At 42.0% G+C, this 19404-nt stretch overlaps 1 protein-coding gene across 1 annotated transcript; it reads left to right on the top strand.

The window, feature by feature from the left end:
- The first annotated feature begins 367 nt into the window (after positions 1–367).
- taf7 (TAF7 RNA polymerase II, TATA box binding protein (TBP)-associated factor) lies at positions 368–17951 on the top strand. The gene is made up of 12 exons (XM_034092387.2): positions 368–401; positions 1936–2012; positions 2101–2179; positions 2698–2831; positions 3048–3168; positions 3302–3360; positions 4189–4261; positions 4924–5037; positions 6175–6369; positions 15814–15926; positions 16583–16642; positions 17041–17951. Exons 1-12 carry the CDS (start codon positions 383–385, stop codon positions 17083–17085), a joined length of 1089 nt encoding a protein of 362 aa, XP_033948278.1. The 5' UTR covers positions 368–382; the 3' UTR covers positions 17086–17951.
- The last annotated feature ends 1453 nt before the right edge of the window (positions 17952–19404 follow it).

The raw sequence follows: 19404 nt of genomic DNA, 5'->3' as shown, positions 1-19404 counted from the left end.
TAACCAACGTAGTGCTCTAACATGTGTCACATTAGTACTCTACAACAAAATGATAACATCATATTCTTTGTGGTTATTTAACAGAGATTTAATGGAAGGTATGAAGTGTCTCTGAGAAAGGGCAATACCGTATACCTTCTTTTTTGGTCGGGTACTGGAAAGTGTGCTGATAGATGTTAGAAATATTGGACATTTCCGAGGAGTACCTGAATGTATCACTAGTCAACACAATCACCATCCCATATTTCTCTCAGCCATGTTTATGTCAGCTTCGTGTTGGTAAGCTGTGTTGTCTATTAATCAAACCCAACATATTTGGGCGTTCTTTTTTACGATTTAAGCTGATTTGCGCCCCTTTACTGTCCAAATTACAGAAACGAAGATGACATCTAAAGTGAAAGGTACGTTAAAAGCCTTTGTAATTGTTTAGCTTAGCTGCTAAGCTAATGATAGCTAACGTTAGAAGAACTCTCTTTTGTAAACATATCGTCCCCGCGAATGCAATTTTGTTGAAATGAATTCATTAGAACAAGTAACAAGTGGAACGTTTTACGATAATGTTGTTGTAGACATGAACAACAGTGTTCACAAGTTAGTTACGGTTTCATCAGGGTTGTCTGTAGCATCATACACAGGTTGCTTGTTAACGTTATGTAAAGTATTAGATGTGTAACGTTGATTCAGGCGTACCCAGAGGAGGAGATATAAGTACTCAGATATTGTACTTGAGTAAAAGTAGAAGTACCACTGTGTAGGAATACTCTGTTTCAAGTAAAAGTCCTGCAATCAAAAATGTTACTCAAGTAAAAGTACAACAATATGATCATTAAAATATACTTAAAGTACCAAAAGTAAAAGTACTAACTTTTCAGATTGGCCCATTTCCGAATAATATACACATTATGTTTTGATTATAATTATTGATGAATTAAAGTGTTTATCAAAGCTGGTAAAGGTGCAGCCGATTTGTATTACTTTGTATACTGCGGGTAGCTTTGGAACTGTAAGTGTTATTTAGGTGTTGATTGTTTTTCAAATCATTAATTAAAATATGCAAAGTAACTAAATGTAATAATAATAAATAAATGTAGTGGAATACAACTACAGTATTTACCTCTGAATTATAGTGGGGTAGAAAAACAAAGTAGGTAACATTGAAATACTCAAGTAAAGGACAATTATTTTAAAATTGTGCTTGAGTAAAACTACTACTAGTTGCTTTACACCACTGTGCGTACTTTACTCAACTCGTCCTTGGTCACTCACTTGACTTAAACATCTGCTAAACTTATCTTATTTAACTAATAATAACTATTCATCTTGAGAGCCATCTTGATAGTGTTGCCTGTAACGTATAATGATGACGAACCAGTGGTGGAATGTCAATATGTACATTTACTCAAGTATTGCACTTAAACATATAGGTACTTGTACTTTACTATTACATTACTTTCATTTCATGCTACTTTATACTTTTACTCCACTACAATTGGTTGGAAAATGTTGTACCTGTTTACTCCACTACATTTCTTTAACAGATTTGGTTACTAGTTACTTTGCAGACTTGTGTTATTAGTAAAAATATAAATCAACAAACGCATTATCATATAGTATTGAAGGTTAAGCCACCCAATAGTAATTCAAATAAACCACACGTTTACCAATTACAAGACTGAAGTGAGGAAAACATTAATGCATCAATAAGTATAATGCAATAATTTAAAATATATGCTGCTTAAATAGGCCTTTCTGCATAATGATTCATTTTACTGTTGGTACTTAAAGTGTATTTTAATACAATTGTGCATGCAGGACCTTTAATTGTAGCAGAGAGTATTTTCGCACTATAATATTGATACTTATACTTAAGTAAATAACCTGAATACTAAGAAGCTTTTCTACCATGGTGTTCATGCTGGTCTGTTTTGATTCTAGTGGGGAAGGCCGGCTCAAAGAATAAGGAGGACGCTCCTTATGAGTTGGAGAGTCAGTTTGTCCTGAGGCTTCCTTCGGTGAGACAAACTGAAACAGATTATTTCTATGAAATCCCATGTGACCATTTGCTGAGAATGATGTGGATTCAACATTTATCTTTTACAGGAGTACGCCTCGACAGTAAGAAGGATTGCCCAGTCAAGCAGCCAGAACATTAAAGACAGACTCACCATCGAGTTGCATCGTAAGCACATTTCTCAGTGCTCTTAGTCCTGGTTTTTGTGTCCGACCTGTGTGACATTACTGTTGAAACAACACTTTCATTTGTCTCATTAATCAATATCTTATAAAAGCTGTCTATTGATAAAGATGTAATTATATTGATTTAAAATTCAGTACAGAATATGGGAAATTATTCCTACAGTGAAAGATGTTTAGTCTTTATAATTTTTGTAGTTTATAGTAAGTTTTTAATTAGGGTACTGATATATTTCAATTCACAAAATTCCCAAAATTGTTTTAACTGCAAATATGTGAAAATGGCCTGTATCCAGTTTTGTTACACTACATTACTTACTACAATTTTCCTCAAACTAAAGTGTCATGGTTTTCATGAACTAATCATCTTTAGATGTCTGAGAAACATTTGTACTAACCACTTTTCACCTTAACAGTGACTGCAGTGTCCTAATGGCAATGCTTATCTCACACAGTGACACAACATGCCATTATAACGAATGATGTGGTCCCTCTCATTCGTAGCTGATGGTCGTCACGGCATAGTGCGAGTCGACCGCGTCCCTCTGGCCTGCAAACTGGTGGATCTGCCCTGTATGATTGAGTCTCTGAAAACCGTGGACAAGAAGACATTTTACAAGACTGCAGATGTCTGCCAGGTAAACCAGAGCAGTGGCATTACATTCAGGACGTCTTACCTACAGGATACATTTATTATGACACGTGGATAAAAAGCGTGGTAGATCAGCACCCTGGCATTAGAAATGAAAGATGTGATATTCATTTATTAAACAGTTGTATTAACATTTAATTAACAACATGAATCAACAGACTGCAGAGTAATTAACAATGTATTCCTTGCATCCTTGGGTTAGATGCTGGTATGTACACTAGATGGAGACCTTTACCCTCCTTTAGAGGAGCCAACTGGAACTGACCCCAAGAGCAAGAAGAAGGACAAAGATAAGGACAAGAAATTTGTTTGGAACCACGGCAGTAAGTAGACAAATATCTAACAGAGCTGTCAGTGCTGAACTCTTGGCACATCAGCAATGCAGGAACCATACATTTACTTTCACAGGTTATGGAGCCGTTTCCCCTTAACTCATCCTGTTGTTTTTGTCTCCAGTTACTTGCCCCCTGAAGAACACACGCAAGAGAAGATTTAGGAAAACTGCAAAAAAGAAGGTTTTTGACATATTCATTTCCCTTCAATCAATCAATCAATCAATCGATCAATGTTTATTTATATAGCCCAATATCACAAATGTTACATTTGTCTCAGTGGTCTTCACAGTGTGTACAGAATATCAGTATGACAATACGACACCCTCTGTCCTCAGACCCTCACATCGTACAAGGAAAAACTTCCAGAGAAAACCCAGTTTAAAGGGAAAAATGAGAGAAACCTCAGGGAGAGCAACAGAGGAGGGATCCCTCTCCCAGGACGGACAGACGTGCAATAGATGCCGTGTGTAAATTGAAAAGATAATACATTTGCAACATAGGTAGTCCAGATGTTTGGAAATGCATGTGTGTATAATAGGAAGATGAATTCACGAGGATACCTTCAGCTCTCATCCATCTCTTTAGCGTCTGGTTATCCATCTCTTTCCTAGTCTCTCTTCCAACAACACATTTACATTTCATAAAACAGAAACTGTGGTGATAGTGACTAAGATTTACATATAAATAAAGCCCTTCCACTTTAGTTTGCCCCAAAGGCATGCAAAAAAGCAATTGCTCTATTGCCTTGATCAAAGTGAAAGCGAGTGTGCTTGAGCACTACACTTCTACTTTGGCTTCTGAATAAATCTTTGTGACGGTGCACAGCCGAGGCATATTGATTTGGCCCCTTCTGTTTTTAATCGCTAATGTGCTTCCTGGCATGTGGCCAGCTGCTACCTTTGTGTATGTGTGTGTGGGGGGGGGGGGGGGGAGAGACACAGCGATAGAGAGCGAGATAGATGCCGCTAACACTCCTTGTAACCCAATCTCTTTCTCTCTCTCTTGCAGTACATTGAATCTCCTGATGTGGAAAAGGAGGTGAAGAGATTGCTGAGCACAGACGCTGATGCTGTCAATGTTCGTATCCTTTGAGCCAAATATTCTACACGTCCACCTTGTGCAGTTTAAAAATCATACCAATTTAAACATCACTGGTGTTTATCTCATACAGCAAGAAACGGCATGTTGAATCGGATGGTTATCTTTATGAATACAAAATCAAAAAGATGGTTCATACTATTTGTCACTTTCACATAAACATCACCTCACTCCCATCTAAGTGCTAAAATAGGCTGATTTAAGACCCAAGTGGGTGTCCTGCCTCCTGCCTGGTTCACCTGATGTCACTCGGTCTAATGTCTTTGTAAGAGGGAAGCACTTTGGAAGGAGGCTATTAGCGCTCTAATGAAACCCTAAACTTGCCGGGCAGAATAAGAGCACAGCAGGGCAGCTTTGAGAGCTCGCTGTGTGTTAATTGAGATGGACTGTTCATTATTTTTGCTAATTTGCTTGCAGAGAAGCCAGATTCTAATGATAGCTTTAGCATTTAGCATTCAGCAGCAGACAGACACATGACGCCCTGATGAAAGTTACAGTTGAGACATCTCCTGTGGAGTATCATCCGGTCTATACCCTTCAAGTCTACTTGAAGGTTTTGAAGGACCGTGAGTCTTTTTAAAAAGTAGGGCTGAAAGTGGAGGGGAGTCTGCAGAGAGTCTGTTGACCTTGACACACGATGTTCAGGGTGGGAAATCATCGCAGAAGATGAGTCCAAGGAAGGCGATCAGCACGGCTCGCTCGCCAATATGGACTCCTCGCCCGGCACCTCGGGACACAAGATGGGTCATGGATCCTCTGGTAAGGGAAACGTGTTTTCCATAAGCAAGTCATTGGTAGAAAAAAAAGGTTATCTCAGAGTGCATGCTAGTTATTCCGCTCTGTCAAAGCTTTAAAAGGAGCTTGAAATGCTACCTGGATCACGTGGAGTGAAAAGCCTGAACACTGCTGTAAGTGTATTAGCAGATATTGATCCTTAAATGTCAAACAATGTGATAATACATTGTTTTAAATATATATCTTTACATAATCATTAACAGTTTACAAGCAGGGACAGAGACTAATTAGACAAATTAAGTTGTCAGTGCTTTATAGTGGACAAACAAAGTAATGGAGACACATTGTGTACTTCAATTTCTTTGTCCTTATTGGCTGACAAATACACAGATATAGTTGAATGTACAATTAGACAATATGGTCCACTTTATTGGTAAAGCTCTACCAAGCAAAGGTACTTACTTTGTACATTTTAATGGTCATTTCGCCTGTCAGTTTTAGTTCTGTGCAACTTCTTAGAAATGGCACAGATTGCTCTTGGGAGTAACCCAACTGTTGTACAATGATTTATAAGATCCTCACCTCATCAGCATAGCTTTTCGTCTTCATTTTGAACATGCACACCGCTCTTGTCGGTCTCGATAGCGTTTGCTCCAGCGGTTTTGAATGGAAATAGAGCGCACCAAAGCATTAGTTATTCTTCGGCCTTAAGATTATGTTTGCCTCTCGATTCCCAGGCAGACCTTCTTAGCCCTTAGGTGCATAGTAAGTGCTTGCATCTTAACTTGAGTGAGTGTTGTGCATGAGTGGCATGACAAATCGTTCTTTCTTTAAAGATGTGGTAGCCAAGTCTTGTAACAACGACATTTCGAGAACAAAAACATTTAAAAACCAGTGATTTTATGATTGTGCCAGAATAGAGTTGCTTCATGCTTCTGCACCAAACATCAGAGCAGAGTTTTTATTTGACGTCGGAGCATCTGCTCACATTCTGGGTGTTTCCACGTGAATCCTATCTGGTTTACATCATACAAAATGTTTTCCCTTTATGTTTATTTTTTACTAAATCTCTTTGACCTACATCAAACCCCAGCAAGTCGTCTTGCTGTCTCTAACTCTGTCTCCACGTTAATACCACTAATGTGTGTTCCACATGACCAGCCCAGCGTGACGAACTGAGGGAGATCTTCAACGACATCAGCAGCTCCAGTGAGGATGAGGAGGACGAAGGGGACCGGCACGAGGACGAGGACCTGAACATCATGGACACGGAGGATGATCTGGTCCGACAGCTCCAGGAGAAACTCAACGAGGCGGATTCTGCACAGCATGAAAGTGATAGGAACAACCAGATAGGTGAGAGGAGGGCAGCTTTCTATACAACTGTAATAGTTTAAACATGTACAGGTATTATATGTCAAGATTGGTAACGGCATGAAAAGGTTTGCCAAACATGGGAGATATAATTAATTATGGATTATAGTGTGTAAAGTCAAAACAATGAATCCAAAAAATCCTTTAAGTTCTTCACCAAGGGAAAAAAAAATGTGCTTTTCAAATTTCTCTCTTTTGGGGTTTTGGACTGTTGCGCTCTGGGAACATATGATCAGCTATTTTCCCTTGTTTCTGTCATTTTATTCTCTAAATGAACTGACTGTTGATTGATTGAATGATTGATTTTTGATAGATTACAAGTAAATGACAATAGTTGTTCGTTGCAGGCCCACTGGCATGGTGTATTACTTTCTGTCAGAAATAGTAAATACTGTTAATATCACATACAACATCCATCAATCAAAGGGGTAAAACGCAAGGGAAGAACTCTTGGATATGTCATAACTTAGATGTATGTCCATATGTTTATATTCAAAAAGATTGAGCACGTGAGCATCTGTACGTTTTTCTAGAAAGAGTTTGTGTGTCCATACCTAGAACGAGAGCTAAAATGACGTTCAACATTCTGCAACGTTCATAAAGAACTTGCAGGTTGTATGAAATCTCAGTGGGATCTCTTGTTCTTCCAGCTTACCAAGTTACACTCTTCATTCATTCATATTTTAGTGGTGCAGTCACGGCTAAGAACTTTGATTTCAGAACTGACTCGTAGACTAGAAACAGTCGGACATGGAGTCAACTCAAACCCCCTCAGATCCTAGTCAAAGTAAAAAATAAACTTTATGAGGTGTCTGGACTTGATCTGAGCTGAGTTTTCTGGGTCAGACTTCTAAAACGCGCACTCATGAGAAGCCTTACTTTCACTTTAAAGCATGTGCTGTGCCCTCGCCAACAGAGATGCACATACTCCTCCTACACTAACCAGTCTGACAGGTATTGTTGCTCAGTGTGAGACTCAGACAGCTGTCCGGCCTGACAGCTCCATGCCTCCTTCTCTACATACATGAAGCTGTCAGTCAGCTCCTGATGTCTGGCTGTGTACGCTTCTGGCAGCCCAGCAAAGCAATAATAAATAGGTTTTCAAGGACTTCCCCCTCTGCTTGAATTTGCATATCAGATGGGCTGTATTAGGGGAGGGAGTCAGTAGTGTGGGGAAGCAGGAAAGACACAATTAGTTTGAAAGATAGTTGATGGTGATGGAGCTACAGGTTGTTGTTGTTGTTGTTGTTGCTGTTGTTGTTGTTGTTGAGGCAATATCACTTTGGCTGGGTTTAATGAGAACCCTCTGTGGAGCCCGCAGCAGACTGATTTAGATGTGTCTTTTAGTGCTTCGGCCTGCTGGCTCACGTCCTTTTAAATGGATTTGTTGTTCCCATTAACCGCAATTTGTCAAACGAATTGGAAGCATCCTTGTAGTTCAACAAGCAGAGACGCATATATTATCCTCATCGCTTTGTGAGCGTTGCGCTGCTTTCAAATGATTTCACATCATCTCTCTCCAGCTCCTCTTATTTATTTTCTCTGCAAAAGAACGAGCCTCAGCCTGAATGACATGTTGCCGGAGTGACAGTGTTACATTGCATTTAGCTGACGCTTTTATCCAAAGCAACTTACAATAAGTGCGTTCGACCAACAAAATACAAACTTGAAGAAAACAGAATCATATAAGTACATCAGGCTTCATAGAGCAAAAACATTTCAAGTGCTACTCAACTGGCTTTAGGTAAGCCAGTCCTTTATTAGTATATAAGTGCTTTGTTAATAGTTCTATTGCTCGAAGTGGAGTCGAAAGAGATGAGTTTTCAGTCTGTGCCGGAAGGTGTGTAAGCTATCTGCTGTCCTGATGTCAATGGGGAGCTCATTCCACCATTTTGGAGCCAGGATACCAAACCCACGTGTTTCTGCTGATGGGAACTTGGGTCCCCTTCGCAGCGATGGTGCAGCGAGTCGTTTGGTTGATGCAGTGCGGAGTGCACGTGCCGGAGTGTACGGTTTAACCATGTCCTGGATGCAGAGATGTTCACAAGTCTTTTTTTGCAAGTCCAAGTCAAGTCTCAAGTCTTTGTGGGGTGAGACTTGATCAAGTCTCAAGTCTTTGGTCACGAGTCCAAGTCAAGTCTCAAGTCTTTGTGGGGTGAGACTTGATCAAGTCTCAAGTCTTAAGTCTTTGGTCACGAGTCCAAGTCAAGTCTCAAGTCTCTAAGAAAATAAAAGTCTCATGTCTCTTCTGGTTGTAATAAGCCTTCTATTGTCTGCTGCTATCCAGTCTGTTAAGAATACTGCACAGCTATATCTAAGAAATTCAAAGCACTTACTGTGTTATTATCACTCATATATCTATTAGCATACAGTATCAGTACTGATTAGTTGTTTGTTATATGATCACTTTAAACAGGCTATTGCAATGCAATATGAGGAAAAACATCACACTTTAGCTAAATGCAAACAACTCATAAGCAAAACACTTCAGAATCAGAAATCAGTATCACAAATACAAAGCTAGTAGCAAGCTAAGTTAACATTACATAGCTGATGCTGAGCTAAACATGTTTGCTAACAGTCCATATGCGTTAATGTGACTGACCTCTCCGGGTGAGTTTAAGTGCCTGATGAAATTCGACGTTGTTGCGCCAGCATCCTTGATTTTGATATTGCAGACTTTGCAGTGTGCGCTCCTTTTGTTGGTGCCGCCGGTGTTTTGTTCGAAGTTTTTGTAGTTGAACCTAATTACAAGCGGTACAGCCGCAGGTGTGCCGCCGGTCGCCATTGTGTTACTACGAGGTAGTAACAGAGGCGCGCACGTCTGGGTAATTAATGAGCCCGGCCAAAGTAACTGGATGGCCTACCTGCCTGTCAGCCTTCCATCTGGGCACACATTTATCCCGTGCCCTCATTGGTCATGTGCGCGTTCGTGTGTGTTGGAGGAGGCGGGCTCTATAAGGAAGTAGCAGCCTCTAGCCGGTTGTGTATTCTCAAATTCTAGCGATCTCGAGCCGGTTTCTCTCAAATTTACCTACCCCACCTTTAATATGCCAAAAATAGAAAACACAATGATTGTTCACGAGTCCCAACACACGAGTCCAGGTCGAGTCTGAAGTCTTTTGGTCACGAGTCCAAGTCAAGTCTGAAGTCTCTGTGTGTGCGCGACTTAAGTGCGACTCGAGTCCGAGTCGCAGACTCGAGTCCCCATCTCTGCCTGGATGTAGGAAGGGCCAGATCCATTCGCAGCATGGTACGCAAGTACCATTGTCTTGAAGTGGATTCTAGCAGTTACCGGAAGCCAGTGGAGGGAGCGGAGGAGCGGCGTGGTGTGGGAGAATTTAGGAAAGTTGAAGACCAGACGAGCCGCTGCATTCTGGATGAGCTGCAGAGGTCGGATGGCACATGCAGGTAGACCAGCCAAGAGGGAGTTGCAGTAGTCTAGGCGTGAGATGACGAGAGCCTGGACCAGAACCTGCGTAGCTTTCTGGGTCAGCTGGGGATGTATCCTCCTGATGTTGTAAAGCGTGTATCTGCAGCAGCGGGTTGTAGCAGCTATGTTTGCAGTGAAGGACAGGTTGTTATCTAGGATCACACCCAGATTCCTTGCAGTCTGAGTCGGGGAAACAACAGAGGTGCCGATGTTGATTGTTAGGTCAAGAGTGGGACAATCTTTTCCCAGAAGGAAAAGCAGTTCAGTCTTGTCAAGGTTGAGCTTGAGGTGGTGAGCAGACATCCACTGAGAGATGTCAGCTAGACAAGCAGAGATGCGTGCGACGACCTGGGTCTCTGAGCGGGGAAAGGACAGGATTAATTGGGTGTCGTCAGCGTAGCAGTGGTATGAAAAACCATGCGGGCTAATGACAGATCCGAGCGAGTTTGTGTACAAGGAGAAGAGGAGGGGACCAAGAACAGAGCCCTGAGGGACCCCTGTAGTTAATTGACAAGGGTCGGACTCCGACCCTCTCCAAGTAACCCTGTAGGTGCGGTCTTTGAGGTATGAGGTGATGAGGGAAAGTGCAGAGCCTGAAACTCCAAGTTCTTGGAGAGTGTGAAGGAGGATCTGATGGTTCACCGTGTCGAATGCAGCAGACAGGTCCAAAAAGATGATGACAGAGGAGAGGGAGGCTGCTTTAGCAGTGTGCAGTTCCTCAGTGACAGCAAGGAGGGCAGTTTCTGTGGAGTGACCTGCCTTGAAACCAGACTGGTGCGGATCCAGAAGGTTGTTCTGATGGAGATAACAGGAGAGTTGTTTAAAGACAGCGCGTTCAAGTGTTTTAGACAGGAACGGGAGGAGAGAGACAGGCCTGTAGTCTCGACTAACTTTTTTCCCCATCCTCCCAGAACCGTCCCGAAATACAATCTAAGCAGTCCCGAAATTAATGTGGACCGTCCCGAATTTAAAATGTTAGTTTTTCTACATTATCATTAGTTAAAATCATTCAAAGTGACCTTTAACATAAATAAAACATCATACAAATCATTAGATGATAATTCATCAACCTTTTTATTTGAGTAAATCATTCAATCACATAAACAAAGGCCAAATATATTTAAACTAGGGCTGTCAAACGATTACAATTTTTAATCAGATTAATCACAGCTTAAAAATTAATTAATCATGATTAATCACCATTCGAACTATGTCCAAAATATGCCATTTATTTATATATATTGTTGTGGGAATGGAAAGATAAATGAAAGAAGGCGGATATATCCATTTAACATACGTATCTATGTTTATTATAACATTTTTCTGCGTGTCAAAATGAAAGACAGCCCACACACCTATCAATCATCAAACCGTGGGGTCTTAATTCATTACGTGTTGATTTCTATCAACGGGGGAGTACTTCAGGAAAGTCGACAGAGGGGGGGCGGGCTAGTGTGAACGTTGTGATCAGCTGTTTTAGCGCAGTTCTCCGGTGAGGGGGGGGGGGGAGTCTCCCTCCGCAGCCGGTTGGCGTAGTTTTGGCACAGTTCCGTTGTACAGACCGACGTTAACAGCAGCCCTGTCTGTGCACACGGAGACCGACTCTGTCGTCCGGTGATCTAACTGCCTTCTGGAAAAGCTTCACAAGTACGTCGGTACGCAAATGCGCTTTGTGACACAAGTGACGGTACGCATTTCAGATTACGCACCAGTTATGTGCACCCCTGTACCAGAGCCATATTATTACTATTACTATATGGCTCTGCCCTGTACTACAGCAAGAGTATTCTCCGTCGGGACTTCCTGCAACAACACCACGCCGTTATCAAAGATGTTCTATTGAGAAGACGATCACTACGTGACAAAAGTTTTCAAAACCGTGGCTACTGAAATCAATCTTACTAACTGCTGTCTGTGCAGTTTACTCCGCGCGAGTTGGCAGACTTTATTTTGCTTACTTTAACATCATTTTTCATGGTGGGGCTAAGCCATTTCTTGGTATGGGTGTAGCCTACCCCAGCCATACCCTGGCGCTGCCACTGGTGGCAGGTATGGGGCGGGCCATTCTGCACATGCGTTAAATGCGTTAAATATTTTAACGCAATTAATTCAAAAAATTAATTGCCGCCGTTAACGCGATAATTTTGACAGCACTAATTTAAACAAACACACAAACGAGAAAATTACTCTAATATTGAATCCAATCAAGTCCCATCCAATTAACAAAAAATTCCAACACTGTGTCCTGAAGACAGAACCCAGAGTAACCACTAACCAGGATGACAGTCTGTAACACAGTCAGGAGACCATTACAAACTGCCCCGCCCCCTCGCACACAGACGGGAGAGAGAGATCTCTTCTGGATTGAAAAGCTCGAAAATACATCACAGACGCATGGTGTAGTCTTATTGCATATTAGAAACATTATAATGTGTATGTAGCAATAATACATATATATTTTTAAATGTCTCCAGTACCGATAAAAAGTCCGATAACGTCGGAGCTTAACGTTACCACTGTCTTTAATAATTCCGGCCTGGGGCCCGTTTAATACCGGGGCTCGGTACCCATCCCTACATGGGGAGAGGCGCAGCATATTGCTAAGGACTAAATACGATGGAGGGTTCTCTTCTCAGCCTTATTACATATAGGAGTAAGTAAATAAAGAGGCCGGCGCTCCAGGGTCTGGTTCTGCTGTGCGTTTTTGTGATGTAACGGGAAAACATTTCAGAATTCCTCCATGGGATGCCATTGTACATCACTCAACCCGCGAAATACACACACTCAGTGCATAGTTAGACCCGCGAATTTGCGGGCCAGGAATTCGCGGGCAAAGCCAGCTGGGCGGCTGGCTGACAGCCAGCGGCACAGCTGTAGCTACGTGTGCGTGTATTTCGCGGGTTGCTAAATGTTTTGTGTGTGTGTGTTTATGTTGACAAGGAGGTTTAATAACTGTGTGCTACACAAAACGTGCAGTCGGTTTCATTTTCATCGCCGTTTGTAGTAGAGTTAGCAGGGTATTTTTATTTTAACTCTCGTCCCAAATTCGTCCCAAAATAATTTGTATCCTCCCCTACACTAGTTTTTCCGACGACGGGGCGTCCTTAAACTCGAGCCCTGCCTGTAGTTTATAACATCAGACGGGTTGAGAGTGGGTGTCTTTAGGAGAGGGTTTACTGTTGCCTCCTTGAGACTGTTTGGAAGGTGACCAGAAGTTAGAGAAGTGTTGATGAAATGGGTGAGAAACGGTAGAATATCAGGAGCGATAGTCTGAAGGAGGTTTGAGGGGATAGGGTCCAGAGGACAGGTGGTAGGGCGGGCAGAGGTAATGAGGGTAAGAACCTCACTTGGAGAGAGAGGGGGAAAGGAGGTCAGTGTGTGGGTGGAAGGAGGGTCTGGTGACCCAGCGGTGAGTAAAGGTGAGTCAGAAAAAGAAGAGCGAATATCATCAACCTTTTTTTCAAAGTGGTTAACAAAGTCGCTTGACAGAAGGGAGGAGGGAGGAGGGGGGAGGGGCTTTGGGAGGGTCCAAGAGGGTGGAGAAGATGGAAAATAGTTTTTTGGGATTGGAATAGGAAGATTGGATCTTATCTTGAAAGAAAGTGCTTTTTGCCTGAGAGATCGAAGCAGAGAAAGAGGAGAGGAGAGCCTGATAGGTTAGGAGGTCGCCATGGTGTTTGGATTTCCACCGTTTCCGCTCTGCAGCCCGAAGGACGGTTCTATTAGCACGCAGTGCGTCATTTAGCCAGGGAGCAGGAGGGGACTGACAAGCCTGCCGAGATGTGAGAGGACAGAGAGAGTCCAGAGAGGATGAGAGAGTAGAGAGGAGAGTTTCCGCAGCAGAGTTTGGAGGCAGGAGTTGGAACGAGTCAGAGGAAGGGAGGGCTGAGAGCACCGATGAGGCAAAGGTAGAGGGGGAGAGGGAACGAAGGTTACGGCGGACAGGTGCAGGATGAGAAGAGATTAGTTCGTTATGTTTGGAAAGGGGTAAAGAGAATGAAATGAAGAAGTGATCGGATGTGTGGAGCGGGTTTACAGAGAGGTTAGAAGTAGTGCAGTTCCTTGAGAATATGAGATCAAGGACATTGCCAGCTTTATGAGTCGGTGGGGATGGAGACAGTGAGAAAGCAAAGGCGGTTAACAGAGATGTTAGTTCGTCTATCTTCCCCGTCTGGAGGTTGAAGTCTCCGAGAAGTACAGTGGGAGGGCCAGTGGGAGTTTCCTCCAAGAAGTCCCCCCAAGGCGCCTGGTGGACGGTAGAGAACAACAATGTTTATTGTATAGGATGGGTTACTGTGACGGCATGGAATTCAAAGGTGGAAGGAGTGAAGTTAGGTAGCTTGAAGAGGGAAAAGCTCCATTTGGGAGAGAGCAGGAGACCAGTGCCACCTCCTCTGCCAGTGGGTCTGGGTGTATGGGAGAAGGAATATGCTGTGGAGAGAGCTGCTGGGGTGGATGTGTTGAATGGAGTAATCCAGGTCTCAGTGAGAGCAAGGAAATCCAGAGACTGCAGGGAGGCGTAGCCAGAGATGAAGTCAGCCTTAGGAACAGCTGACTGGCAGTTCCACAGGCCGCCTGAAACTAGATGTTGGATGTCAGTGGAGCACGTGGGATAGACGAGAGCAGGCCGGTTATATCGATTACGAGATACACGGGGCCAGTGATAATTGCGAGAAGACACATGAACAGGAATGGAGAAAATACACATGATTATAGCTAGTGTTGCACGGTGTACCGATACTTGAAGGGTACCGCGATACCCTGCCGTTAAAAACGTTACGATTCCTCCGTTTCATTAGTATCGGTACTTTAAGAATGACGAGGAAAAGTACTCCGGTGAGAAAGCACCATTTTAATAAGAGCCGTGTGTATTCAGCGCTCTGCTTCCACTCCCTGCAGCCGTGCCTGCAGTCCCTCCCCTCTCAAGCACGCTATAAGGTCCTCCCCTCTCAAGCACGCTCTAAGTCCCTCCCCGCTCTCGTGCACGCGCTAGCTGCCAGAGCATGTGAGAAAACGAGAAGCATGGCTGCAAGTGGGAGTGCAACTGCCGCTGCGCCTCGGCTTGTTGACAAAAAAGACGCCAGAAGCGAAAAACTAAAAAGTTGTTTATAGATGATGCTTAATTATATTTAATACAAATTCTAGTCATTTATTTAATTCATTGTTTAAAAGTTTGTGTTATGGTTATGGTTCTGGTGTGAAATAAAGCACAATATTTACATTTTAAGACTGTTTCCCTTTTTTTAAGAAAAGTATCGAAAAAGAATCGGAATCGCAATTCTTGACTTGGTATCGAAACCAAAATGTTGGTATCGTGACAACACTAATTATAGCATGAGGGGCTAAAAAACCAAATCAAATAAAACACCAGCGATACTTAGCTTAATCAAAGTAGGATTTGCCTCCTCTTTGCCTCCCTCGTGACTCCAGCAGGACTCTATTGTCTTTGTCTGTCTGACTGACGCTTCAGGAAAGTGCTACCTAAAATGGACACCTGATTGCTGAGTTCTCACAGCTGTGGGGCCACGTCTCTGCAGCTGGTGGCCCTCAAAAGGAAATCGAGACTGGCTCCCTCCTGAGTTGTTAGTGTGTCTTTTCAGTGGCACAATGGTTTTACAATTACATTAAACCCTAAGTTATAAAGTTATGAGTTTAACCCTTAATACAGTTACACCTACTCAATAAAGCTCTTAGTATTCTACAAATGTTTAAATCAAAGTTAACCCTAGCAGTCAGTTAGTTCAGTTTTAAGGTTTCAGTCAAATTACTTGTCCCAAGTTTCTGCCTGACAGATACTGTAGCGGTTTTGAGATTTAAAATCACAATTTCAGTCAGATCAACTACAGAGCATTGATACAGAGTACACACACTGAAACAGAGAAGTCTAAAAACAGAATGTTACTCATACAATTCTCGAAGTCACCAGTTGTTATCCTGTCAAAATCGAGTTGCACACTGTGTTAACGTGTGAACCTCCTGCCGTTTCCCTGCAGTTATGGAGTATCAGGTGCAGATCAACGGCGTCAAGGGGAAGCTGCAGGACACCCGCGCCCGAAAGAAACAGCAGGAGGAGCTCATCATGAAAGTGGAGAACCAGGCCCTCAAAGTAAGCTGTGAACACACACACACACACACACACACACACACACACACACACACACACACACACACACACACACACACACACACACACACACATATCCTATCCAACTACTTCCGAAACTAGGTCTGCATGTACAGAAACCTAAACAAGAACATGCAGATGAGCTTGGAGGCAGAAGTCTTCATGCTCTGTAAGTCTCAACAGGGATTTGAAAAAACACAAAAAGAGACACAGCTGATTAAACAAAGTATTGGAGGCAATTATCTCTTCTTTTTGTATTTTTAACGACATAAATATAACATTTCTCCCATCTGCCCTTTAACTATATAAGCATTTCCATGAAAATATAATGGCATTAAAATGAACTGTTTTGCCAAGCACACTTTAGTAGAGGCTGTACAATAAGTGGAACATGAGCAGACATGGCAATTTTGTCATTGCCATTTAGAGCTCTTATTGCCCGGTGTTTTGGGAGCCTTGTCTCCAGCGGTTATCGCAGGGAAAAGGTCAGCCGTCTGACTTGCATTCCAAGTATCCTCTCTGTCAGGGAGGAGATGGTGACATGAGCAGACCACGCAGACACAGATGTAAAGCCATCACAATTTAATGAGGCTCGGCATGTCTCTGAACAAATCATGTTTGTCTCTCTCCTCTCACAGAACCGCTTCCAAGCTTTGTTGGATGAGATTATTCTGCAGGAGGAGCGGGAGATGGAGCAGGTAAGAAACCTTTTTTTGTAAAAGCCGAGTATCAGCACCTCGCTGTGAGCTCTCTACAGCTTTCAGCACTTTGCATGAATTGACATCGTATGAATGTCAAATACCATGTTTGCAGATGGCATTGTGCTGGCTGTCTTTTTTAGAGCCAGCAGTTTTTCACGCCTGATAGCAAAGTTCAAATTCAACCACGTGTAATACCATTTGTCAGCGGCTTCCAGCAGAGTTCTTTCTGAAGCTTTGGCGTAGTGACCACCCACTGTCTGGGGTTGTTGTTTGTATTGACAAATGAAGGCAGCAAATGAATGTGAAAAGACATGTTAATCATCATCCACTTACCCTCCCATTACAACCTGGGGCTGGGGGGCATCAATCAACTCTTCTGTTTTCTGCTCCAACAGCTGGCCTCCCTGCAGGAGCAGCTGGACTCTCTGATAGAGAAGTGACCACCAGGGGGCAGCCTCCTGTCGTCTTCAGCCTCACACACACAAAGAGGAAGAGGAGAATAGTCTTCATCAGGGAGGAGGGAGTCTTTATTAGCTTACTTGCTGTGTCATTCCCTTGCAGTACGCATACAGCATACGTTTTCTGTATTAAGTCAATATTTGTATCAGGTTGACACAGTGTGTTGTTTATGACTGTATGATGTGAGTATTTGATTGGTTTCAGCTGTAAAAATATTTGTTTTTCCATCTTAAACTTCACTTTTATGTATTTCACCACCTGTATGAAGAATAAATGACAGTGATACAAAGTGAATTTGAAACTTTTTTTTTATGCATTCCGGCTCAAATTCACACATTTTGACAGTTTGATGTTGGGCATAAAGATCCTTTTTCTGAAGGTGGATGAAACCTTTAAGTGATAGAGACGGTGATAGATGGTGTTTTAGTTACTTTGCCTAAAGGGATGTTAATGAGAACCTTTGATTGATTGATATGGCGCTCCTCCACGCAGGCCTCCATCCCTTGCCTTGTTAGACCTGGAGGAATCCGGAAAGGGTTTGATTAATACATAAGACCTTAACCAAATTATTAATATTCACAGGTCTAATAAGCTATTACGCAAACCCTGACCTTCTTATAGGTCTCTCTTTAAGCTGCCCATGCTCACTAACTGTTGAGTACGACTTTCGCCCAGATAACATTTAATCGGTGAAATAGGTGTAACGCTGTCAAGAGTTCAAGATGTGTCATTAAATATATTCTACATTTTACAAGAAGGAAGTTTTGATACAGAAACACTCAAATATGCATGTTAGGAGATGAATGAACATCAGAATTAGATCCTGGGGAATGTATTTTTAATTTCACTGTCTTTAAACTAGGTTAACATCGAGCTGACTGGCACTGTCGTTTGCATCTTTGTTACTACTCAATAATTTAAGTTTTATACATTAGTTACTGTTTCTCAGAAATCAACCCTTAAACCCTTAAACTAGTATCGAACCATATAGTACATGTGGTATTAAACATCGAGTTTATTTAAGACACAGGTCTGTATGGCTTTCTTCAATTGCAAAATGAAAAATGATTTCAAGAAAGATACTACACATGCATAATAAGCACGGTAAGCAGGTTGAGCAGGTTAACAGATGAGTGCACTCTCCAGTCTCCATGACATCAACTAAATCTAGTAAACAAAGGCAGCATGTTTGACCTTTTAACCAATCAGGAGACAGGGCTGACTGGAGTCATAAGTGGCCCTAATTAAGCTAAAGAACTGAAGTGCAATGAAATGATAATTACTCAAAACCATTTCTGATAGTAGGAATGGCTCCAACCTTACATTGTCACATATTAAAGTGCTTCCTCTTCAGAGCTGCATTTAGAGGTAAACAGAACACTGATCTGCACTCTATGAATTGCTCATGTCACGTCAAAAATGCCAAAACATTTCAAGTCTCAAATGATTGAGGGCTTATTTGTGTTGTGTTATCATAAATTGACAAAAATAAGCCAAAACCTGCCATGATGATTTCAATATCAACTTATTGTAAGAAGGATAGACGAGTGGTACTTTTTCCTTTTAAAGAGACCCGTTTACATGCATGCTTGTTCACCAAAAAAGGCACCAACATTTCAGACACCCTGACACCAGACTAAACAGCAGGGTTTACCCCACCATTATAAGACTGTGATAAAAGACTTGGCATTGCAAAGACATTGCACATTTTTGTTTACAGAGCCTGAGAGTTATTATATGCATTGTGTTAGTTGTGTGTTTTATTATTAATGTTTTTAATTAGGGTATTTTATATGTTTATCCCATTCCACTGACTGAATATTCGTGGATTGCTATTGAAAAGGGTTAACTCATATTATGTTGTTGTTATACTATTTTACTGGTGGCATGAAATGGGCTCTAAATTGCAATGTTATAATTTACTACAATTTGATACGTGATCACAGACTGAATATTCTAAAGAAATAAAAGTGTATTGCTATTTGAAATGGTTTACTCACATTCTTATTATGTTGTTATCTCACTTTATCAGTGGCATGAAATGGGCTTTAAATGACAATGATATCATTTACTGCAATCATTTCTGGGATAATCAATTGTCCAACAGTATTAGTTATGTTTGCAGGCCTAGTTTTAGTGCTACTTCCTGTACACTCTCCTGTGTGAGGTATGAGCTAGACAGCTGTGTCACTAAACCATGAGATTACTTTTCTTCCAGAATGATCTTAACTTGTTCGAGAGTGATCTGGGCCTTTCTCGTCGGCCATTCTCAGCCTCTCCTGCTCCTTCCTGAAGGGATT

Source organism: Pseudochaenichthys georgianus, chromosome 10 (genome assembly GCF_902827115.2).
Source record: "Pseudochaenichthys georgianus chromosome 10, fPseGeo1.2, whole genome shotgun sequence".
Lineage (NCBI taxonomy): Eukaryota > Metazoa > Chordata > Actinopteri > Perciformes > Channichthyidae > Pseudochaenichthys > Pseudochaenichthys georgianus.
This window is presented reverse-complemented; position numbering and strand designations above follow the sequence as displayed.